The sequence below is a fragment of the Taudactylus pleione genome, unplaced genomic scaffold (assembly GCF_031769625.1).
Source record: "Taudactylus pleione unplaced genomic scaffold, aTauple2 ptg000201l, whole genome shotgun sequence".
Classification (NCBI taxonomy): Eukaryota; Metazoa; Chordata; class Amphibia; order Anura; family Myobatrachidae; genus Taudactylus; species Taudactylus pleione.
Genome location: NW_028284603.1, coordinates 4603683 through 4630640, shown reverse-complemented (window position 1 = coordinate 4630640; position 26958 = coordinate 4603683). Strand labels below are relative to the sequence as shown.

Genomic DNA, 26958 nt, shown 5'->3' with positions numbered 1-26958 from the left:
ATTTGAATGCTACACTTGTATACCTGTATAGACCTTAGCGCTGGAAAGGAGCAGCTAGGAATTATACCAGTGTTATCAGAAACTGGACATACATAATGAACAAAAACAGAAATGTCACGCTCCACTGAAGGGGTAATCTAAATTAATTACAAACAGTGTAACAGACCTCATATAATGTTACCCTCCTTTTCTCTGCTCCAAACAACTGTTCTGATTCTTATGTTTTTCAGAGGTTTTCTCTCCCAGGATATGAAAAAAATAGAAAATGAAGAATCTTATAGTGTAGTAAGTTCAAATAATAGTTCACAAAGAAGGTAGATCCCGAATCTAAATTAATATAGCAGATGTTGCGTGTGTTCTTATTCAACTGAGAGATCACTTGGCGTGTATGAGATAATCACATCCATGCTTACATCTATCAAGATGCTCCGTATATATGTAATGGTATCTTTAACCCTCATGTCTTCGTAGATATACAAATACAACACCTTGTGCTCGTGTTACTGGAATAATCTCAGACTCGCTTGTATGGTTACATTTCTCAAATGTTGTAGGTTACCATAATGGTTTCTGTAAATACCGTCCTGGGACTCCTTTTCATGAATATACTTCAACTCAAATCCCATATAATTAATATGGATATTTATTTGAATAAACATCACAATAAACCTGTAAGCACATCAAAACAACAATTAATTTTTTTTTTTCTCCAATAGACCAACAAATCACAGTTTTCTGCCAGTACAGATCTTAAACAGCGGCTGGGATAAAGCAAAATGATATAATGGGGCCCCAATGGTCTCGCCTTGCAAAGACCATGACAAAGTCACGGCACGCGTTGGTGGTGCCGTGTTTCTCTTTTGGGACAAAACTAGCCAGGTACCAGTGATTGGTGATGCGAGGTGAGACCATTGGGGCCCCATTATATCATTTTGCTTTATCCCAGCCACTGTTTAAGATCTGTACTGGCAGAAAACTGTGATTTGTTGGTCTATTGGAGAAAAAGATTTTTTTTTGGTGACGTTTATTAAATAATAATAGACCATAAGATACTGTATGGTGGAACACTCATGGATATATTAGTAAAGCACACTTACTAATTATATTCATATAAACATGCAGCGGGACACTTTGTTTTAAATACACTCTTTATTTGTTATGTCAACACAACATTTGTTTAACATTTTGTTTCTTCCAAATATTTTTGTGCTTATGTGTTATATATCTTTTACGAATTAAGGAATGGGAGGGACTGGGCTGCACATCCTAATATTAAACATGATAATAGGTGCTACCATGCTGAGACCAGTAGTTCTACAGCAAAAAGGAGAGGCGGGGGGGGGAGCAGGTGCACACTATAAGCACTAAGAATACAAATGATCAAAATATCTATAATAGACTGCAATAATTAACATGTTTGGCCAAAGATGTTTTCCCACCTACCACGTCACGGTGAACCTTATACAGGTGGGTCCCTAACATCTCTAATACTAACACACTAATTAATTTATCTAGGACTTACCTATCATAGAGCCCATTTGGGCTAGCACTCTTCCTGCCTGGTGATTTTAACTGGTATGGGTCCTTGCATTGCAGTACACACATCTAATGGGCTCTATGATAGGTAAGTCCTAGATAAATTAATTAGTGTGTTAGTATTAGAGATGTTAGGGACCCACCTGTATAAGGTTCACCGTGACGTGGTAGGTGGGCAAACATCTTTGGCCAAACATGTACTAAGAAACCTTACATTTAAAACCATGTTAATTATTGCAGTCTATTATAGATATTTTGATCATTTGTATTCTTAGTGCTTATAGTGTGCACCTGCTCCTCCCCCCCCCTCTCCTTTTTGCTGACGAATTAAGGAATAAAAGTTTTGTTTTAGTTTAGCCTTGACAAGAGGAATTTTTTGAATCTTAGTGTACTTAAAGTTGTCAACAGGCTGCACCCCCAATGTCATTAATACACTACAATATCATTTGGATGTATACCATACATTATGATATGGGGTTTTTCAGTTAAATATACAAAAAATTATAGGACTTGTGCAGTAATTGCGTTCTCTTCTCTGTGAGTATAGATACTCAGTAGAAATTATTTACATTGGGGAATTCACCATTTGCCCTTATGTCTGCTTGAAAAAATCTATAACTTGTAAACGGCATCTATTCAGAGTGCGGGGAGAGCTTGGGGGCAGCCCAGCATCCCCATGAGTGCTGGGCATGCCCCCTAGAAAGGGAGGGGGGGGCCTAAGGCCCCACTTCCTTCTTAGGCGTGCGCCTCTTCGGGCACGCAGAAGTGCTTTCTTTCTTGACCGGCGTCCTGTCCGATCAAGAAGCTAGAATGAACACTACTCACAATGTCAACAGTCTGCATGGTTTTTATTGCGTTAATTCTATATTGCATCCTAACTCAAAAAACGATCCGGCTGTCAACAGTTTGTCTGTAGACGTTCTGATAATGTTGGCTTTATGTCAGTGTTGACATTGTGAATGTTGATGTGTTTAATTCTGTCAATTTTGACATTCTGAATGTCAACATGCCGAAAGTATACCCCCCACTGGGTTAGGTTGAGTTGGTGGTGCTTGTTTTCAGAAGTATTGAATTAATACTTTTGGTGATGAAGGCACTTTTATTGCTTGGTGAGAAAGGAGCTGTTGAATGTTGTTCTTATTTCAGTGCCTCTAAGCTGTGCCATTCAAGCTGTTGCTCTTGTTGTTTTTAATGATCCCTATGATTGAGAATGTCTACTCACATGTGTAAGTGAAACTAAAATTAGCCAACAACTCGTAACACACTGACCTTGCTTTAATGAAGTAATCATCCCATCGATGAAAGAGGAAAGGTCATGTGGTAGAGATAGCATATCTCTACTCCTCTACCTGTGATCTGCTAGTGCTGTCTGACCTTCTTGCGGTGTGCAGAGGAGGACACAAAAAGTTGGCTCCGGGCAAATAGAAAATATGGGGTAAATTTACCAAGGTTTGAGTTTGGTCGAGATTGCAATTTCGGGTGAGTTTAGGCATGTTTTTCATCTCTCAAATTTACTAAAGACAAACTCTGGTGCATTTGGGAGAGATTTCTCACCTCCCCTGAGATCCCCGGCTTGGGCTGACCGGCTTGGGGTGTTAATGCTTTGGCCCGGTGATAGGGTCTCATGGCTGTGGCATTACACCCCGGTCAGTTTGAGTCCTGTGCTGGTTTTAAATATAGGGGGACCCCTACGCATTTTTCCCCCCCTATGCTTAAAACCAGGACTGGCCCTGCAGCCAGGTGCTGGTTCCTAAATTATGGGGGAGCCCTACACATTTTTTCCCCCCATAATTTTAGGAACCAGGACTGGCTGAGCAGCCCTGGACTGATTATGCTTTTGGGGGGGGGTTTAAAAAACATTTGACCCTTTTTTTACAGGTGGGCCACACAAGCAGCCTTCACATATCTCACTGATATGTACTGGCTGCTTGTTCGGGAGAGTTAGGCAGAGAGAAGACACCGCAATCTCGGGTGTGTAATCTCCTTCAAAACTTGCTACTCGGAGGAGATATCGCGATCTGCTTCACCATCAGCCAACTCACTTTCAGCTAAACTCACTTCTTAGTAAATTTGAGAGTTTAAAAATGGGAAACTCACCCGAGTTTCGGCGATGCAAAGAGAGTGTAAAAAAACCCAAAAAACTATCAAACTCGAATCTTAGTAAATTTACCCCTAAGGCTGAACTTTCTTTTTTTTTTTTTTTTAATGACCCTTGGAGACTCAAAGCATGGAATAAGAGCTGGGGACAACAGGGACTAAAGCTGAGAAAAGGACTAACTGCCTTTAAAGAAAGAGCTGGGGCGGCCGATGAAGGTTTGGAGATCTGCAGGCTGTTTTAAGTCTGCATGTAGCCAATCATTGATCTTGACACCCCATCTTATTCTTTCTTTTGTGAAATGTCTGAGCTTTGTTCCAAACCATTGCTTTCCCACGTTACTACCTGCAAAAGTCAATTGATGGAACTGAAAATTGAGTTTACATTCAATTGAATAGAATGTGCTCGAAGATAAAATATGGCAATGGTATTATTAATTGTTACTCATTTGTTACATGCAGCACTTTGCAGACTGAAAATGCATACAAGAGTAATAAAGGCCCTTACCTGCGGCAAGCTATAAATAAAGGCACAGAGAGGGTAGGCTTCATTGTCTGAAGCTCCTCAGGACTGGACACTTAAATTTGAATTAATAGAACGGCCTTGAAAGTACATTGTGGAAAAGGAACCTTGCTGCTATAAGTATTATCCTTTGTGACCATATTTTCTTATATTATTCAGCCAATACTGACCTTATACCTTGCAAGGAAATATAATTTCTGTTCTCCTCACTCTGTGCTCACAATTGTCTAGTATTTTGAATTTAGCCCCAACTCATTCACATTGCAGAGCCCGTTGGCTTTGTGTTTGCTTGACGTCTACCTCTGTTGCATTACACATTCATTTCTTCCAGATTGTATACCATGACTGCAAACTAGAAGCACAGAAAAAGCTGTTACCTCAGCCATGTGTTTAAGAACTGAGAGATTGAAAGCAGATCATCCCATTTAGTCATGCTTATGCCGTATGACTGACTGCACCAGTCACAGGATGTCAGTGAGGTCCTAATAGTAAGAAATCATTGACTAGCTCTTTATCCAACTCTTACTAATGCATCATTCCTCAAAATGTGTCTGCTTCACTAAATAAAAGCAACAGACATCTTGACACATTGAATAATGTAATGTAAATGTGGGAGGCACATATAGAATCCGTTGTAATTCCTATACCGTTCACCTGATTTGGATGTAATTACCCTCAAATTAAATCTGAAAGTCTGCAGTTAAATCACATCTTGTTTGTTTCATTTCAAAGCCATTGTGGTGGTGAAGAGAGGCCAAAATATGAAAATAATGGCAATGTCCCAATATTTATGGACCTGACTGTGTGTGTGTGTGTGTGTGTGTGTGTGTGTGTGTGTGTGTGTGTATATATATATATATATATATATATATATACACATACATCTCAGCCATAACATTCAAACCACCTGCCTAACATTCTATGGGTCTGTCTCGTGCTGCCAGAACAGCTCTGGCACGTGGAGGTAGATTCCACAAGACCTCTGAAGGTGTCCTGTGGTATCTATCACCAAGGCGTTGGTAGCAGAACCTTAAAATCTTGTAAGTTGCAAGGTGGGTCCTTTGTGGCTCGGTCTTGTTTTCCCAGACTTTGTTTGAGGAATTGGAAGCCAAGTCAACACCATGAACTCTTTATCATGTTTCTCAAACCATTTCTGAAAATGTTGCAGTCTAGCAGGGAGCATTATCCTGCTGAAAGAGGCCACTCCCATCAGGAAAGGGTTGTACTTGATCTGCAGCAATGTTAAGGTAGGTGGTACATGTCAAACTAACATCCACATGAATGCCCGTACCTAAGGTTTTCCAGCAGAAGATTGCCTAGAGCATCACACACAAACCTACACAGGCTAGCACTCTTCCCATAGTGCATCCTAGTGCCATCTCTTCCCCAGGTAAATGACGCACAAGCACCAGACCAGGCCACTTTTTTCCATGGGTACTATGACCGGTCAACGGCTATGATGTAATGCATGTGTTCTCACACCTTTCTATCACAGACAGCATTAACTATTTCAGCAAGTTGTACTACAGTAGCTTTTCTGTGAGATACTGTAGGACCAAGAAGGCTAGCCTTCACTCCCCACAAACATCAATAAGCCTTGGGCACCAATGACCCTCTGGCCGGTTCACTGGTTGTTCTATCTAGAACCACTTTTGATGGGTATTAAGTAGATGTGAGCAGTTCAGTTTTGATTCATTTCTTTTCGCCAACTTTGCGCAAGTTCGGATCTGACATATTGGCTGCCCAAAACACGTAAGAGCCAGATAGCCAATATCATGATATTTTCAGTTCCAAGCTTAGCCATCACAATATGGCTCTTGTCAAAGTCACTCAGAGCCCATTACGCTTGCTGATTTCTCCTACTTCTAACACATCAACTTCAAGAACTGACTGCACTTGCTGCCTAATGTATCCCATTCCTTGACAGGTGCCATTGTGACAAGATAATGTTATTTACATCACCTGTTAGTGGTTTTAATGTTATGGCTGAGGTCTGTGTGTGTGTGTGTGTGTGAGAATATATATATATATATATATATATATATATATGTGTGTGTGTGTGTCGTGTATGTGTTTATACATACATACATACATTGATAAAAAATATCAGTCAAAATAAAATACATTATATGGGTGTATATGCTTTAGGGTGTATTTGTATACATGTAGTGTTATCTAGTAAATGTAAATATAGATTTTTAGAGATGCTCCTATCAAATTTGTCCATATGAGCATTTCTTAAAAGCTATTTTTGCAATTACTAGATAACACAACATAACACTACATAAACATTTTTATACAAAGCACCATAAAGACTATACACTTATATAAGTCAATTACTACATCTATTGCACCAAGGCATCAATTCCTTTTGTATATTCTAATCTAGTAGAATAGGGGGATTTTACCATGTGCAAGGGCTGCAGACTGTGCTTGCATTGTTTGCGCAGATAGAAACTTCTGTTATTGTTATCATCTACATAATAGAGCAGGAGCAGTATGCTTTGTATTAGCGAATGGTGATACATCAGGCATACAGTCTGACTCCAAAATACATATACAGGTTGAGTCTCCCATATCCAAAATGCTTGGGACCAGGGGTATTTTGGATAATGGAATATTCCGTATTTTGGAATAATTGCATACCATAATGAAATATCTTGGGAATGGGACCCAAATATACACACAGAATACATTTATGTGTTATATACACCTTATACACACAGCCTACAGGTCATTTTATACAATATATTCAATAATTTTGTGGCTCAAACAAAGTTTTAATTTATGTTACATATACAGTCAGGTGCATAAATATTGGGACATTGACAGAATTTTCATATTTTGGCCTCTATTCACCACCACAATGGCTTTGAAATGAAACAAACAAGATGTGCTTTAACTGCAGACTTTAAGATTTAATTTGAGGGTAATTACATCCAAATCAGGTGAACGGTGTAGAAATTACAACAGTTTCTATTTAAGGGGCCAAAAGTAATGGGACTATCAATTCAAAAGCTATTTCATGGACAGGTGTGGGCTATTCCCTCGTTATTTCATTATCAATTAAGCAGGTAAAAGATCAGGAGTTGATTCTAGGTGTGACATTTGCATTTGGAATCAGTTGCTGTTGACTCTCAATATGAGATCCAAAGAGCTGTCACTATCAGTGAAGCAAGCCATCATTAGGCTGAAAAATCAAAACAAACCCATCAGAGAGAGAGCAAAAACATTAGGTGTGGCCAAATTAACTGTTTGGAACATTCTTAAAAAGAAAGAAGACATTGGAGAGCTAAGCAACACCAAAAGACCCGGAAGACCATGGAAAACAACTGTGGTGGATGGCAGAAGAATTATTTCCCTGGTGAAGAAAAACCCCTTCACAACAGTTGGCCAAATCAAGAATACTTTTCAGGAGGTAGGTGTATATGTGTCAAAGTCAACAATCAAGAGAAGACTTCACAAGAGTGAATATAGAGGGTTCACCACAAGATGTAAACCATTGGTGAGCCACAAAAACAAGAAGACCACATTAGAGTTTGCCAAACAACATCTAAAAAAGCCATTACAGTTCTGGAACAAAATCCTATGGACAGATGAGACAAAGATCAACTTGTACCAGAGTGATGGGAAGAGAAGAGTATGGAGAAGGAAAGGAACTGCTCATGATCCAAAACATACCACCTCATCAGTGAAGCATGGTGGTGGTAGTGTCATGGCGTGGGCATGTATGGCTGCCAATGGAACTGGTTCCCTTGTATTTATTGATGATGTGACTGCTGACAAAAGCAGCAGAATGAATTCTGAAGTGTTTCAGGCAATATTATATGCTCATATTCAGTCAAATGCTTCAGAACTCATTGGACGACGCTTCACAGTGCAGATGGACAATGACCCGAAGCATACTGCAAAGCAACCAAAGAGTTTTTTAAGGCTAAAAAGTGGAATGTTATGCAATGGCCAAGTCAATCCCCTGACCTGAATCCGATTGAGCATGCATTTCACTTGATGAAGACAAAACTGAAGGGAAAATGCCCCAAGAACAAGCAGGAACTGAAGACATTTGCAGTAGAGGCCTGGCAGAGCATCACCAGGGATGAAACCCAGCGTCTGGTGATGTCTATGCGTTCCAGACTTCAGGCTGTAATTGCCTGCAAAGGATTTGCAACAAAGTATTAAAAAGTGAAAGTTAGATTTAGGATTGTTTAGTTTGTCCCATTACTTTTGGCTCCTTAAAAAGTGGGAGGCACATATAGAAACCGTTGTAATTCCTACACCGTTCACCTGATTTGGATGTAATTACCCTCAAATTAAATCTGAAAGTCTGCAGTTAAAGCACATCTTGTTTGTTTCATTTCAAAGCCATTGTGGTGGTGAATAGAGGCCAAAATATGAAAATTCTGTCAATGTCCCAATATTTATGCACCTGACTGTATACCTTATACACTGTGCCTGAAGGTAATTTTTCTACAATATTTTTAATAATTTGTGCCTTAGACAAAGTTTGTGTACATTGAACCATCAAAAATCAAAGGTTTCATTATCTCAGTCATGCCAAAATTATCCAGTATTTCGGAATATTTGGATATGGGAGACTCTAATCCAAGTGATATGTGTTTTGTAGTATATTAAAGATGGCTTAATAATTAATCAAGTATTCCTGATAAAGAAATACTAAATTTTCAATGTAGATTCGCCTAAAGTTCATTTACCACGTTATCCGGCAATAGAAATCCAGACTGTGACTCTCTAGTAATCTCAAATGTATATTGTTTCAGCCTTAATATAGATGAAGTCACTTAAGTTATGTGCAATGTTCATAGTCACTGTGGGGAATAAAATGCTCTGTAGCCGATATAACAATGTCATATGTACAGTTATAGCAAACACGTGGGACCGGGAAATCTGCTGAATTATAATTAGAGATGAGCAGGTTCGGATTCCAGAGATTCGAACCCACCCGAATTTAGCAGAACCGAGTCGGATCCAAGCAGGCTAGGAGTTTCCCGTCTGACTCGGATCTCGAAACCGAGGCAAAACGATAGTCTGAAATCTCGCAGTTCACGAGTTTTCGTCTCTATGATCAATTTGGTATACAAGGTACCACGCGACGGACGCCGTTTCACTCCGGCTGTGGAGACTAAACAGGGAGGGTGGGGGTAGTGTAGGGCTGGGAGAGGTGCTGGTGCTGTCTGCTGCGTCCTGTGCTGGTGACTGCTGATCCATTCTGGGCTGGTGCTGTCACTGTGCTGTCTGCTGTGTCCATCTGGGCTATTGCTGATCCATCTGGGCTGTCTGCTGTGTCCCGGGCCGGTGCTGGCTGGTGTTTTTCATGTCTGCTGTGTCCATCTGGGCTGGTGCAGAACTGTAGATACATCTGGGCTGGTGCTGTGTCCATCTGGGCCCAAGTTCTGGTCTCAAAAAAAATAAAATAATAAAATATATAGTCAAAAAATACAATCAAAGTGTCTTTTATATTTTTCTGTGTGCATGCGTGTTCGGTTTAACCGCAGTATCGCACAAGATCCAGCTAGCAACGCAAGTTGCAACCTAGTGCTGCCTGACTCCATTCGTGATCAATCTGTGCCCTGGGCCCAAGTTCTGGAGCTAAAAATAAAATAAAAATCAATTGTCTTTTTATCTAATAATTGTCTTTGTGTCTGTGCGTGTTAGGCTTAGCCGCACAAGCTCTAGAAAGTCGGCAACTCAACCTAGTGCTGCCCGACTCCAGTCGTCACCAATATGTGCTCTGGGCCCAAGTTCTGGACCCGAAAACCCCCCCACCCCCAAAAAAATAGTATCTTTTGTCTATTTATTGTCTGTGTGTGTGCGTGTTAGGCTTAGCCACACAAGATACAGCAACACAACCTAGTGCTGCCCGACTCCAGTCGTCACCAATCTGTGCTCTGGACCCAAGTTCTGGATCCGAAAAAAAAAAAAGTGTCTTTTGTATATTTTTTTTCTGTGTGCGCACGACTGCATGTGTGTGAATTTTGTAACCGCACCTTGGCTACACTCTTGGTGCTTGTGACACTGCTTCAAGACCGCAGAAAATATGGAGGGCTATCACGACAGGAGAGCAAGACCAAGAACCACATGTTGTAGCTGCTGCCAGCAGTCATCATGATAATGCAAGGCCATCAACTTCCTTGTCCTCTATGTAGGCCCATGCCTTCAATCCTCAGGGGTATCGCAACCATCATCTTTGCACAGTCCTCAACTCTATTAATAATTATGTCAATCAGTTTTGAGCCAGCAAGCTGGATGCAACCTTTTGGCCCTTTAACTAGATGAAAAAAATCTATATTGTGAGCTGTGAGGTAACCAAAATTGACTGGAAAAGAGTGTAAATAAATGTTATTGAGGTTATTAACAGTGTAGGAACAAAAAAGACCCTTTTTATGTGATTTTAGCTGTTTTTTTATTTTTTAAGAAAAAAATCCAGATCTAAAACCAAAACACGAAAACAAAACACCAAGGAAAAAAATCCAAAACCAGATTCAGATCCAAAACCAAAACACGAGGGTCGGCGCACATCTCTAATTATAATTAAATGAATTAATGTACCATTATGTTTCAAGTATTATTAAGTATAGAGATACTGGATTGGGAATGGATAGATTTAAGGTATAAAATCCCAAATCCAGCAAAAATGTAATTGCACAATATGGTGACTGCTGTATGTCCGCATAGTTGTTATATAAAGAGAATCAGACTGATATATTAGCATAGAATGAAATAAATATTTCATAGAAGCATATTAGAATAAAATGAGACTAATATATTATGGATGCATACAAGCTACAACATAAAGAAAAGAAAGATGGATAAAGACATTCCTTAAAATGAAAATGAGAAGTCCCCATATAATCAGATGGTACCACAAAGTCAGACATGTGCCCCCCATGGGTAAGCCTCCATCGACTTATTTTTTTACACAATGTGACCAGGGAGAAGTGCATGACAAAGTGACAACTGATATAGCAGGACCATATACAAGGCTGTCAGTGGCCATAAGGAAATTGCTGGTGGTTCTTAAAAAATGTCAACTGACTTTTTATTTTCGGTTTAAAAATGATAGTGAGCAAATGCTTTTCATCAAATTAAAGTCTTTCCAGCATTTTGGTGTACAGAAACTTGTAGTTTTTCAGTGTTTTTATACCAGTTCGTAAAAAGTTGGAATAAAGACTTTTACTTTTCAAACTAAGAACAAGAGAAAATAGTAATAGAGGTGCTGTCAACCATTTACAACTGGTTCATTACATTAAATGAATAACTTAAATCACATAAAAAACAACATACTGTACACGACCGGTATATAAAAGCAGACAAAGTAAACACTCAAAATAACAGACATCACTTATTAAAAAGACATGCTCAATTAAATGGTTAAATCACTAAAATCTTGTGCCAAATTATTAGTGCGTAATGTGGAAAATCCGAGTGGTAATTAGCATAAGGTGTGAGTTCATTCATCCAAAAATAGCCACGACTTGTTAATGTATCCACATTAGTTCAAATGCTTTCCTTCCAAATAATTGGCATAACAACTGGGAGAAAAACAAAGCATCCACTTTATCCTCATTTAGACATTAGATAATATGTAACTGATTCAAACAACTCCAGTTGGTTAGAAGTAAACGTGACACAATGTTAGAAATGGTTAGTGTGCTAGTATCTGTAGCACTTGATATCAGGGAGAGAGGAATATATAAAAGGTTATTTTGCTTATTAAAAGCATCCCCTCAATCCCTTATTATTTTCCAATTTAAATTTTAGTGCTCTACCACCATATATAGGTAGAAGCGAAAAGTCTCTCTTAAATGTAATTCGCAGTAGTAGCTCACCGCTCCTAGAGAGACAAATCCTTAGCTACAAAGTGGAGAATCTTTGAGTATTATGCTGCAGATCCGTGCCATAGTACAGAATCGCAAGGGGCAAAACACTTAACACATTTCTCCAACTATAATATTCTACAGCTTCCTCAGAAGATGTCTGTGTGTACTTTTATCTTTTGTTTGCAAGTTCAGAAACTCCTCTCCTATCACTGCAACACCTTTCACATACCTGTCCCATATCCTTTACACCACTACATACCTGTCCCACATTATATACACCTCCACATACCTGTCCCACATCATTTACACCTTTCACATACCTCTCCTACATCATTTACATCTCCACATACCTGTCCCACATCATTTACACCTTTCACATACCTTTCCCACATCATTGACATCTCCACATACCTGTCCCACATCATTTACACCTTTCACATACCTTTCCCACATCATTGACATCTCCACATACCTGTCCCACATCATTTACACCTTTCACATACCTGTCCCACATCATTTACATCTCCACATACCTGTCTCACATCATTTACACCTTTCACATACCTGTCCTACATCATTTACACCACATACCTGTCCCACATCATTTACACCTCCACATACCTGTCCCACATCATTTACACCTTTCACATACCTGTCCCACATAATTTACACCTCCACATACCTGCCCCACATCATTTACATCTCCACATACCTGTCCCACATCATTTACACCTCCACGTACCTGTCCTACATCATTTACACCTCCACATACCTGTCCCACATCATTTACACCTCCACATACCTGTCCCACATCATTTACACCTCTACATACCTGTCCCACATCATTTACATCTCCACATACCTGTCCCACATAATTTACACCTCCACATACCTCCCCACATCATTTACACCTCCACATACCTGTCCCACATCATTTACACCTCCACATACCTGTCCCACATCCTTTACACCTCCACATACCTGTCCCACATCCTTTACACCTCCACACACCTGTCCCATATCCTTTACACCTCCACATACCTGTCCCACTTCATTTACACTTCCACATACCTGTCCTACATCATTTACACCTTTACATACCTGTCCCACATCATTTACACCTCCACATACCTGTCCCACATCATTTATACCTCCACCTGTCCCACATCATTTACACCTCCACATACCTGTCCCATATCCTTTACACCTCCACATACCTGTCCTACATCATTTACACCACATACCTGTCCCACATCATTTACACCTTTCACATACCTGTCCCACATAATTTACACCTCCACATACCTGTCCCACATCATTTACACCTCCACATACCTGTCCCACATCATTTACACCACTACATACCTGTCCCACATCATTTACACCTCCACATACCTGTCCCACATAATTTACACCTTTCACATACCTGCCCCACATCATTTACACCTCCACATACCTGTCCTACATCATTTACACCACATACCTGTCCCACATCATTTACACCTCCACATACCTGTCCCACATAATTTACACCTTTCACATACCTGTCCCACATCATTTACACCTTTCACATACCTGCCCCACATCATTTACACCTTTCACATACCTGTTCCACATCATTTACAACTCCACATACCTGTCCCACATCATTTAACCTACTAATGAGCGTTTAAAAAAAATTCACCTGAAAACTGACATATGTGTTTATTGGACAAATTATGCTATTTAACCCCGCTCCAAGTGCGTGATTAGTCATTGGGAGGGGTGTACCATAACTGTGTCCCAACATTTTTTACCTTAAAATAAAGATTTTTCCCTACTTTTTCACAGCGGGTATGCACAAAAAAAAGTAAAAATTCCTGTAAAAAATCAATGCTAGCTTGGAATTGAATTACAAATGTAATTTGCAGTTTGAGTTCGCTGTGAGAATGGCTTGCAGGACCTGACTCGCACCTAATAGGATTGAGCCCTACTGTATGTGTTCTCCTGTGTCCACCTAACCTATGTTTAAGATGGGATTTGGTAGCGGGGACACAGGACCTTAATTGATCAACGTCATATCTAATTTTAAATACAGTATGCTTGCCCTCAAGACATGATAGAGTTTGTTTGAATATTAAGCCACAATTGAGAAATGATTGGACAATCCCATCATTAGTAACTATAACTATCCTGCTTGCCACAGTTTCATCAGCATGGTTTGGTGGATTGAGGAAGAACTAAATGGAATGTAGCAGGAAACAGAATATGTATTTGGCCGCATTCTTCTAGATTGCTGTATTTATAGATACTTTGCATTTCTTTGATTTTTGATTGATCATTCCTCATCATCCACGGTGAATCTCAAATTTCTTTTCCTTGTGTTCTTCTTAATAATGACAATCTATGGCTAAAACGACATGATAAATAGTTGAGGTTATTCCCATCTTTTCTGCGCAGTATGTAGACGAGCGTACATGTTCCTTCGATCACCAAAGCCTAATGCTGGGTACACACGAGACGACCTGCACAACCAACGATATCGCTGAACGATTTCCCTGTAGTGCAGGACAAACGATATTGGGTGTACACACTGAAAGATATCTTTCAGTGAAGTTATCCTGCCACATCTCTGAACATGCAAATCGTGATGAAATCATCCAAATTGTCCTGCATGAATGGACGACCAAAGATATCGTTATCGTCCAGCGGGAGTGTGCTTCATTGGTCATTCATTCACGTTATCGTTCAAAGATATCGCCTCGTGTGTATGCTCCTTAAGTGAGATTAGTTGTGATTGTATGAGACTGCAAATTTGTTATTTCTGAAAGTAATGTGTATTTTTCTAGCATCTCTGTAAATGAGGATAAGATTCTTCTGAAACATGTATAAATGAGTAATTTCCTTTACTGGCCCAATTCTGTGAAAATCAATGCTAATATAATAAGAACATTGTGTCTGTCTGTTTGTTCCAAGTTAGCACAAAAACTAAACATTTTGTAGTGGAAACTCCTAGAAACAACTTGCACTTTGTTTCATCTTGATCCATCAAGTTAAAGCTGAGCAATAACAAAAATAAAACTTATTGACCTCATCAATGCGAGAAATAGTTGAGGCATCATGCACACGACCGGTAAGGGGTGGGGGAGTGAAGCTTTGGGCCCGCAGTCACTTGAATAGGATAGGCTACATAGCAGTCTGTACACAGGGCACACAGTGACATTGGTGTGAGTGGTGGATGAATAGGATAGGCTACATAGCAGTCTGTGCACAGGGCACACAGTGACATTGGTGTGAGTGGTGGGTGAATAGGATAGGTTACATAGCAGTCTGCACAGGGCACGCAGTGACATTGGTGTGAGTGGTGGGTGAATAGGATAGGTTACATAGCAGTCTGTGCACAGGGCACACAGTGACATTGGTGTGAGTGGTGGGTGAATAGGATAGGCTACATAGCAGTCTGTGCACAGGGCACACAGTGACATTGTTGTGAGTGGTGGATGAATAGGAGAGGCTACATAGCAGTCTGTGCACAGGGCACACAGTGACATTGGTGTGAGTGGTGGGTGAATAGGATAGGTTACATAGCAGTCTGTGCACAGGGCACACAGTGACATTGGTGTGAGTGGTGGGTGAATAGGATAGGTTACATAGCAGTCTGTGCACAGGGCACACAGTGACATTGGTGTGAGTGGTGGGTGAATAGGATAGGCTACATAGCTGTCTGTGCACAGAGCACACAGTGACTTTGGTGTGAGTGGTGGATGAATAGGATAGGTTACATGGCAGTCTGTGCACAGGGCACACAGTGACATTGGTGTGAGTGGTGGGTGAATAGGATAGGCTACATAGCATTCTGTGCACAGGGCACACAGTGACATTGGTGTGAGTGGTGGGTGAATAGGATAGGCTACATAGCAATCTGTGCACAGGGCACACAGTGACATTGGTGTGAGTGGTGGGTGAAGGCACTGCTGCCACCAGTCTGTATAGCGCTGCTGGTCACGTTGGACACTCCCCTGACAGGGCCCCTATGCAAAGCAATACAACTAGGACACCTCAAATAAAATACATTTGTTGGCAGAAGTGATTTCATCGTGGGCAAATATTTCCTAATGGAAGTAGCGAGTTTCTAAATCAGGAGTTAAGGAATTCTGCAAAACTCATTTGATTATTAGTAATGTCCCAAACAGATCAATTGAATACTGGACACCACATTGGCAGAGGCAGGCATGTAACATTTTGATAACTACAATAGAAAGCTTATGCAGTTATTTTGTAATTATTCTGTCACCTTTAACATCTACCCATTTCTGTATTATAATGCCAGGATATAATATGATTTGATTGCACGGCTTGTATGAGTATTTTTGAAATATGGGAAGGTCAACCCCCCTCCTGTAACTGGTTTCATTAAATCGCTGTACTATGGTTTTACGTTTTGTCACTTGATCTATTTATGTACCTTATTGCTTTTGGGAATAATTTGTGTTTCCCAAATTTGAATAATACCATATTTAATTCCACAGATTTATAAAGTTTGTAAAATGTTCCTCTCTTTGTTTTTTGTTGGTAACCATAGAAAGTGAGCTTGTTAACGCTAAGTACTTAAGTTGAAAACGTGTTGATGGTAAAATGATGTGCTGGTAGTCGGTGATGTTTTTGGCTTTTTATTTCTAGTCTTGGTATTTCATTGACATGACACTTTCAGCATGATTTTTTTATACCTGAAAGCAAGCCTTTATGGCTAGTGATTTATATGCTGTTTGGTAGCAAAGCACTCTGAGAAAATGTTTCTAATTGAAAGCAAGCTTTAGATAGTGAAATAATATTTTCCAAAATGAAATAATTGTATCAAATAATTTTGTTGCTTTTTTGTATGATTTGATAGGCAACAGAGTATTGCCACTTGTAGTTAAATATCTGTTAAAATGACCGTATAAACGATACCACAGTTAGATACCACAGTGAAAGCGCCCACAATTCTCAATTCAATGATCCCCTTAAAATCAAGGGTATCATTATGAGGTACAAAATACAGCAGGAAGATGATTGTACACGGGCTGTAATAGGCTATTGTCAATCATCTTCTGATAGGTAGATTTTGCCCGATTTGGTTATACACATGTGGTGAAATGGCAAGGTATGCCGATGTGTGGGACAACTTCAGTCTCATTCTTGGAAGATGTATATAATTTATTGTGAACAAAGAGCTAAAAAGCAGTGTGCTGAAGTGAGCAAGCATTAAAGACAGAATAGTAAATAACACTTTCCTACAGAGAGCCTACCTAATCTTACTTAAGCAATGCAAAAACAATAATTGCTTTATCAATAATAAAAAATAGTCTCTTAGTAGATTTTTTTTATTTTGTTTCATATCTGCTGAACCATAAAGTCTAATGAGCACCTTGGTATTCCCTAAGGACCACCTTCAGTGTATTTATGTTTCTAGCGCTGGTAACATTTCTATATTTGTATGATTTAAACAACTTGTGTGAAAAACAGCTTTCGTTCGCTTTCCGATGTTTGGGAGCCAATTGCTGATTGTCATTTGCTCCCATACATTACTGGATTTTCATTCAAACCAACCAACTAGTTGGATGGTTGGAGGAAAGTTTGGTCTGGTGTATGGTCAGCTTTAATCTCTGTCCTCATGGGAACCCCAACAGTGTGCGTGTTCAAGGTATCCTCAGAAATAGTTACTGCCACCTGTAGATCTATTGTGTTAGACAATTAACACACCTGTGCTCCAGCTAGATGATCTGGAAAACATGCACTGTTGGGGTTTCATGAGGACCGAGTTTGAGAAACACTGCTCTAGATTAAACAGAGTAGTTTGTGTGTGGGTAAGCTTGCTTGTGACCATGACAGGTTGCAACCTTGCAAAAAAAACAGGGATGTGCAGGCTTGGATAGGTTCGAGCTTGCACGCCGAGTTCGGATTTTTCCCTCCAAAAACCAGGTCTCAGAAAGAGGCAAAACGTCATCTTTCATGGACAAACATCATCGTCCATGGACTTTTGTCCATGGAAGATGATGTTTGTCCATGAAAGATGACATTTTGCCTCTTTCTGAGACCCGATTTTTGGAGGGAAAAATCCGAACTCTGCGTGCAAACTCGAACCTATCCGAGCCTGCACATCCCTAAAAAAAACATGAATTATTAAGGGTTGGGGTACAGGATCCCGGCGGTCAGAATCCCGATGCCGCCATCCCGACAGGGTTAGGATTCCGACACCTATTGGTCAGTATCCTAACTCTCCCTACCCCTAAACTTCCCTCCTAGCTGCCTAAACCTAACCACCTCCCCTAGTGCCTAAACCTAACCACCTCCCCCACGCACCTTTAATCTAACCCCTTCCCCCTTAATGCCTAACCCTCCCCCTAACCCCAGTACTTACTGTTGAGATGCTGGCGGTCGGGATGCCGGCAGCCAGGATTCTGACAAGTGTTGTGATTTTTACACCAGCATTCTAAGCTCTGGCTTCCCACACATGGGGATTATGACCGCATCCCATACTGAGTGCTGCAATACACCACGGACTGTACAGATTTGCTGTGTGAATCATACATATTTACTGTAGTTATTGTATATTCAAAGGTCTCACCTGGAACATCATCTGGTAGTTTGCCTGGAAGAGGTGACTTGGAAATCTCACATAAGTTTAGTGTGATAGACAAAGAAGAGGCAGATATGGAAGCAGACATTTGTGACGACACTCCTGAATTATCTCCACCAGTTCCAACAATCGGTACGAACAGTCCGTCTGCTAAGCACCAAGTGCCTTCCAACTCCAAAGCAACTGGTAATGATGACCTCAGCCTAAGTCCAGGATCGCCTCCGATCTCTCAGCAAACCCCAAAGACCAGAACCCCTTGTATGTATGCAGAAAAGTGCTATAGGTAAGTCTAATTAAACTTTTATTTTAATTTATAAATTAAATACCAGTAGTATGAAGCAAGTTGTGCTATAAAGAGAAAATATATTTTAATGCCACATAGATATGGAATTGAGTTAACTTACGTTTCTATGTTTAATGTTAAAACCAAAATATATATCATATCATAGATATTATATTTACATAGATATTATAATTTGATTTTGGGTTTCAAGGGCAATTACTTTAACACATTAGCAGCTATCCAGTTACAAAGCCAACAGCAGTCATGTTTTTTTTGTTTTGTTTACGTAACCATAGTTCTTTTTTTGGCAAATTATATTATATACATCTATTTTTGTCAAGGCTGGAACAGGGCTCTATTCTTCCCCTAAACATATGACGTCATGCCTAGGGGACTGGGCTGCTGGCTGTAGGAAATAGAGCACTGTCCGGAGCATCCTAAAGATGCTCTTGCCAGCTGCACAGGCTGCAGGGTCCTTCCTGGATCTTCCCTTGGATGCTCTAGGCTGTTTTGCTACTGGCTGCAGGGTACCATTCCAGACACCCTTCAAGCCACATGCAGCTGCTGTTGGGCAGCGAGGATGCTTCCCCCAGGCACTGCGCCCTGTGCAATGTCACCACTCACTCATCCCTAGTTACGGTCCTGATTTTTGTTCACTAGGACATACATTGCTTTTGTGTTTCTTGATTTCTTATCTGTTTGATATGCAGGAACCTGCACTGGCTCCATTCCCCTACAGAATCCTCTTCAAACTCCTCACCCTCCCATACAAGGCCCTCTCTAACTCAACTGCTCCCTACATCTCCTACCTCATCTCCTTACATACTACCTCCTGCCCTCCCCGGTCGGCCAATGACCATTGCCCCTCCTCTGCCCTGGTTACTGCATCTCATGATCGTATCCAAGATTTTGCATGTGCGGACCCCCTTCACTGGTGTCAGCTCCCCCGCTCGATCAGGCTCTCCCCGACCTAGCATAGCTTCAAACGTCCCCTGAAAACCCACCTGTTCATCAAAGCATACCCTTTCATCACATAACCCTGTCACCAGGCTGCTCACCCCACCCTCCTAACTTAGCCATCTCTACATCACCTACTTCCTGCACTCAGGTCTCATGTCATCTGTCTGTGTCTTTTCTCCCCTAGATTGTAAACTCCTAGGAGCAGGGTCCTCCTCCCTCCTGTCCTCAAAGCCCTCTTCTCTAGCACTTCTATAACAGCTTCACCTTCCCAGCTGTACTGTTTACTGAGAATTGTGGTGCTGATTGTTACTTGCGCTCTGTTTATGTTTCAGTTACTGTATTGTAATGTTCTGTGTACCCTGTTCTGTCCTATTGCTGCCATAATTACAGTGCTGCAGACCACTTGTGGCGCCTTTATAAATAAAATGTAAAAATAATAATAATAGGATCATCTATTTATCTTACTTATTCAAATCCTTGTTTTCCAGACCTCTGACCATTCAGGAGGGCCAATCACAGCAAGGCTTAGGGAGACAAGTGTCTCATTTTCTTGCTGTTTACTGATGTGCCTAGATTGTATTGAAGATTCATATATATGTGTGTGTGGTAGGGAGGGAGAACTCTATAAATATTGGATTTCTGTGATCATAATAATTCTATGTCTGCAGAGTCAGAATTTGATTGTATTGATTTTTACAGCAAGGTTGACTATATAAAATATGACTGGTCAGCATTTTTCTTTCAAACTATAAACATTATGTCATATCATGGTAGATTAATATCCAACTGGAAGGTAATGCTATTATATGTGTGGCTAACGATAATAAACATTAGAATTATTATACAAAAGCAATATATTGTACTGGAAAATATGCAAAAACATTGTGGGTGAATTGACCCTGCTTTAACCCAGGGTTAGCGCGCGCTAACGCATTGATACCACGTAAATTGCGGAAACAATGGGTTTCCCAGTGCGCTAGCCCCCACAGGTGCCTTTTATCGCGGCCTTTATCTCTCAGCTCTTGAAGCAGCAAGGAAAGGTATAACTCTTTGGGGTGAACCCCGCTCTTTGAATCGTTCGCTGCAAGTAATTACCGCAAGGCTAATTGGCTTCCCCCCCAAGGGCCTGATTCTGAGTCACACCCAATCTTGATGCTCATGGAGTCCAGCGATTTTCTTTGCTCCTGCACATGCGCAGAAATCACAGTAGCGATTGAGGCGCACAGTGTGTGAAATGTGCTGAGCAGTGACTGGGAGATGGCTATGCACAGGCACGGAGATGTACCGTCTTCTAGGAATGTTATGGGAGTGTCGCGGGCAAGTCGCTGAGCTGTTTTGGAACTCAGGCGCTTACTAGCTCACATTTGAGGCCATACTGTGACAGAGGTTGTACACCTACAGTAGCATAGGGCTGGTGCAAGTTTTCTAAAGACACACCAAGCAGGATTTCAGCGTCTAAAGAGGCTCAAAGTGGGTGCCGCAGTCCTTGCACATTCAGACGCACGCTTGTTGTGCACCAAGAAAAGGGGTGACATGTACATTAGCGTAAAGTCACATATGTGACTACATCATAAGACGCTAAAGCGATGGCAGAAGCGTGTATGGGGGAGATAAAGCTCCAGCTACTACAGATGTGTCCTCATACATCTAGCCTCCTTGCGCGTTAAACAGCCCTTCTAGTTGCGCCATGTCATGGCGTGACTGTAGCGCTGAGCGTCTTTTTGTACGACTTTGTACCTTCAAATGCTTCTTTTTCACACAGTGATGTGAATAGCTAGCACAAGCAGCTTCTGCTGATTAAAATGATATACAGCATGCCTAGATTCTCTGTGCATCTGCGGGTGTATCTGCATGTGAAATGCTACGTTAGTGTTACAGCCGCTGGCACTATAACATAGCGCAGTCGCACACAGAACATAGGCATGCTGCATATCATTTCAATCAGCAGAAGCTGCTTGTGCTAGCTATTCTCATTGCTGTGAAGGTAAAAAGTCGCACGAAAGACGCTCGGTGCTACCAAGGTACACAGAGCTCCTGTGTTATGTGCGGCGTGACTTGCAGCGCATGGAGAATAGATGTATGTGGACACATCTGTAACTGTCACTTTACAGGCTGTGTTTGAAAAAGACAGTTAAGAACTGATTGGTTGGTACTTTATCTCTCTCCAAGGCTTAGTACATCTACCCCTGTCAGAACCAGCCCCTAAGAGTGACCACAGTGAAGCAAAATGGAAAGGAAAAGCCTGGCAGCTCGTTACATGCACGAGTCTCTGCTCAGATAAAAAAATTAATCATGGAGGTGACACATCCAAGAAGCAAAAATAATATAAAATGTAAATAAAAAGGAGTGCCGTGATGTAACTTTTACATTGGTCATTAAAACCCAACTGCAGCATAACTTATTATACAGTATAATAATACAGGTTGAGTCTCCCATATCCAAATATTCCAAAATACGGAATATTCCGAAATATGGAATTGTTTTAGCATGACTGAGATAGTGAAACCTTTGCTTTTTGATGGTTCAATGTACACAAACTTTGTTTAAGGCACAGAATTATTACAAATATTGGGCCTGATTCAGACCCACTCGCGAGCGGCTGTCCGCTCGCAAGTGGGTCGATGTTATGCACTGAGCATGCACACGACGGAGGGAGCTCCGTCGTGCGCATGCGCCAGGCGCGACGAGCGAAGGAAAGTCCTTCGCTCGTTGTGTCCGATCAAAGGGGGCGTGCTGTCAATGTTGATTGACAGCACGCCCCCTTTGGTGGGCGTGCCGGGGGCGTGCCTCCCTGACGGGGGCGTTCCCACGGGAACGCCTCCCGTCAGAAGCCGGCCCACTGACATCACTAGTGATGTCAGTGGGAGTGATTTTGGCTCTGATAGAGCCAAAATCACTCCGGAGCTTGCGGTTGAAAACCTCAACCGCAGGCTCCGGCTCGCAATTTCGATGGTCGCGATGGTCTCGACCATCGCGGCCATCAAAAAGCACGCTCGTATAGCCTGTGGGTGGTGACCCACAGCTATACGAGCGTCCAGGAGGACGCTCCATGAAAATGGAGCCCGGCCCTCATTCAGAGCGTGCGCTCTGCTCAGAGCGTACGGCTCTGAATGAGGGCCATTGTATAAAATGACCTGCAGGCTGTGTGTATAAGGTGTATATGAAACATAAATGAATTTCATGTATGTACACAAACTTTGTTTGAGCCACAAAATTTATTGAAAATATTGTATAAAATTACCTGCAGGCTGTGTGTATAACATGTATATAACACATAAATGCATTCTGTGCTTAGATTTAGTTCCCATTCCTAAGATATTTCATTATATTTCATTATGGTATGCAATTATTCGAAAATACGGAATATTCCGATATCCAAAATACCCCTAGTCCCAAGCATTTTGGATATGGGAGACTCAACTTGTAAGACTATTAATATCAGAGATATATCAACAAATCTCAACCAAGCACGTTTAGATGTATTTGCTAATCACCGTTCAAAGGAGCAAATTGCAACTTATTCAGCTGGAGTCCTGATATTATAGAACTAATCATTTTCCTGAAGGGCATTGTTGAAGTCATAGGTGATATTTTGCACCCTTGAACTACAAGTAGCAAATGTATTCAAAGTTACAAGCGTTTCTCAGACTCCCATTGTCCCCTATTATATATCCATTACAATTGCAGCTAGATGACAATTATATCTGTTATATGTACTTTCTCATGATTACAGCTACCAATTTAAAAGTGACAATTCTATTTGCTTTTTTAAAATAAATTGGTTTTATGTACAGGTTGCATCTCCCATATCCAAAATGCGTGTTTTTTTTCCGTATTTTTGAATATTTGCATATCATAATGCGATATCTTGGGAAAGGGACCCAAATCTAAATACAGACTGCATTTATGTTTCATATATACCTTATACACCTAGCCTGAAGATAATTTTAAACAATATTTTTTTATAATTTTTTGCATCAGTTTGCTTACATGCACAAAATTAATTTGTTACATAAACAGCTTATACACACAGCCTGAAGATAAATTTTATACAATATTTTTAATGAATTTGTGCATTAGACAAAGTTAGTGTACATTGAAACATCAGAAAGCAAAGGTGTCAGTATCTAAAGGGGAATCAGTATGTATTGGCCACTTGGCCGGCGGTTCTAATCCCGACAGCGGCAGCCCGGCAGGGGTGAAGATCCTGATTGTTAATTAAGGTAAGTATTGCTAACCTTACTCCTGCCCCCAACCCTAACCCTCCCTTAGGGGTGCCTAACCCTAACCTCCCCCCCCCCAAGTGCCTAACCCTAACCCCCCTTTTCCCACAGCCTAACCCTAATTTTCTTGGGGGGGTTGCCTACCCCTAACCTCCCCCTGGGGGTGCCTAACCCAAACCCCCCTTCCCCTAGCCTAACACACAACCCTCCCGGGTTGTGCGGAACCCTAAGTCCCCCTTGGAGCCCTAAAACCTAACCCTCCTGCCCCGCGGCTGACCGCGCCCGGCTTACTTTCGTTGGGAGCGTCGGGCTCCCGGCGTAGGTCTAATGACAGGCGTCGGGATTTCGACGCCTGTCATTAGTACCTTGCCGGGAAGAGCGGCAAAAGAAGAAGTGAGAGATAACCAGAAAGTAGAACCTTTAAGATGTTAAAAATCATGACAATTAATGCAAAAGGTTTGAACTCTCCACAAAAAATGCAAAAGGGAATTAAGATACTTTTATACCCAGAAAATAGATGTAGTAGCAGTTGAGAAAACACACTTTTCAAGGGGAGCACCTCCCTCTTTCGTAGGTAACAAATATATAAAAATGTATATGTTCAAAAGCGCTGTGTAAGAAGAGGGGAGTAGCACTCCTGTTTACCTGTAATATTAATTTTTAATTTAAATCACAAATCTCAGATAAAAATGGGAGATATACCATTGTGACGGGGTCATTAAATGGAAAAGAGATTACCCTTGCATCTGTCTATGCCCCAAATCACTTGCATTTATTTCTAAAATCTTTTTTGAAGGAGATTCAAAAGTTAACAAGGGCTCTTTCTCAGTTTTGGGAGATTTTAACGCTATCTTAGATCCATATATGGATAAGTCAGGCTCTTTAAATCTAAAAATTTCTCAATCAGTGTTTGGTCTTTCAAAAAAGTTAAACATTTTATTTGAGGAATTTGAACTCTATGACATTTGGAGATAAAACACCCATTAGGTAGAGATTATACTATTTTTTCAAATGTCTAGAGATCATATTCACGAATAGATTTATCACTTACAGATAAAAACACTCTTCAGCAAGTTAAGAAGACAGAAATTCAGTCAAAGACTTGGTCAGATCATGTACTGGTAATTGTTACATGGGTTATTGAAAGATGGACTCCCAGAATATGGAGGCTTCCGAGGTATTTAGTTCTAAATATAGAAACAAAACAAAGTATTAAAGAGTCATTGGATGAGTTTTTGAGATATAATTCATCTGAAGAAACAAACCCTGTAAATCTTTGGTGTGCTTTAAAAGCTGTACTCAGAGATAATATGATTAAAATGAATTCAAAATTTAAAAAAAACAGGAGGCAGAGGTTTAGGTGGACTTAGAAAATCAAATTAGAATTCTGGAGCAGCAACATAAAATAAACCATAAGAATGTTGCTCTTAATAATAAACTAAATAAAATAAGAGGAGATTTAGAAACATACAGTATTAAACAGAATATAAGGAATATGGATAAGATGAACCAGAGATATTACACAGAAGCTTTCAAAGTATCATGTTTGTTAGCCAGGTAAATTACAGGTAGGAGGATGAGAAACTCAGTTGCTGCTCTTTATAATACAGCAAGTGCTAAGTTAACAAACCTAGAGATCTCGAACTCCTTCGCAGAATACTATATAAATCTTTTTAATCTAAAAGTAGATTCAAATGTCCCTCAACCTACTACAGAAGAAATAACTAAATTTGTTGCGAAAATAAATTATTATTATTATTACATTTTATTTATAGGGTGCCACAAGTGGTCCGCAGTGCCGTACATACAGTAAATAGGTACACAGAACATTACATTACAATACAGTAACCAAAATATAAATAGAACACAAGTAACCATTAGCAACACAATTCTCCATACACAGTACAGCTCTGAAGGTGAAGGCTGTCATAGAAGTGCTAGAGAAGAAGGCTGTGAGACATTGGGGAGGAGGACGGACAGATGACATGAGGTGTGACTGTGTAGAGGGGGACCTGAGTGCAGGAAGTAAGCAAGGTAGAGATGGCTGAGGCGGGAGGTACCGAGACCCAGTAACATGGTTATGTGGTGGAAGGGTATGATTTGATGAACAGGTGCTTTTTCAGTGCACGTTTGAAGCTCTGCAAGGTCGGAGAGAGCCTGATCGAGCAAGGGAGCTCATTCCAGTGGAGGGGTGCTGCACGGGCAAAATCTTGGATACGAGCATGAAATGAAGTAACCAGGGTGGAGGAGAGGTAACAGTCATTGGCAGACCGGAGTGAGCGGGAGGGAGTATATAAGGAGATGAGGTTGGAGATGTAGGGAGCAGTAGAGTTAGAGAGGGCCTTGTATGTGAAGGTGAGGAGTTTGAAGGGGATTCTGTAGGGGAATGGGAGCCAGTGCAGGTTTTGGCAGAGGGGAGCAGCAGAAGTGTAATGGTGGGAGAAGAAGATAAGACTAGCTGCAGCATTGAGAACAGACTGGAGGTTGGCACGATGGCAATGTGGGAGGCCAGTAAGGAGAAGGTTGCAGTAGTCAAGGCGAGAAATAATTAGTGAATGAGTAATCAGTTTGGTAGCATTCTGGGAGAGGAAAGGCCTAATGCGAGCAATGAGATTGAATGTGGGGGGTGAAGGAGAGAGTGGAGTTAAGGGTGACACCAAAACAGCGAAGTTGGGTGTCAACAGTGATAGCGAGATTGGCTGGAGTGGAGAGACTATTAGGGGGAAAAATTATGAGTTTGGTTTTGTCCATGGTTGAGCTTCAGAGAGCGCTCAGATGTCCAGGAAGAGATGGCGGAGAGGCAGCTGGATACCTGAGAGAGGACATAAGGGGAGAGTTTAGGAGAAGAGAGGTATAGTTGCATGTTATCGGCATAGAGGTGGTACTGGAGGCCGAAGGAGCTG

General features: G+C 40.9%; 1 protein-coding gene across 1 annotated transcript in view; it reads left to right on the top strand.

The window, feature by feature from the left end:
• APLF (aprataxin and PNKP like factor) overlaps nt 1-26958 on the top strand; it is a 275492-nt gene that overhangs the window by 161280 nt on the left and 87254 nt on the right. Inside the window, exon 7 of the mRNA XM_088477484.1 lies at nt 18571-18872. Coding sequence (XP_088333610.1) covers nt 18571-18872 — 302 coding nt within the window. The remainder of the gene's footprint in view (nt 1-18570; nt 18873-26958) is intronic.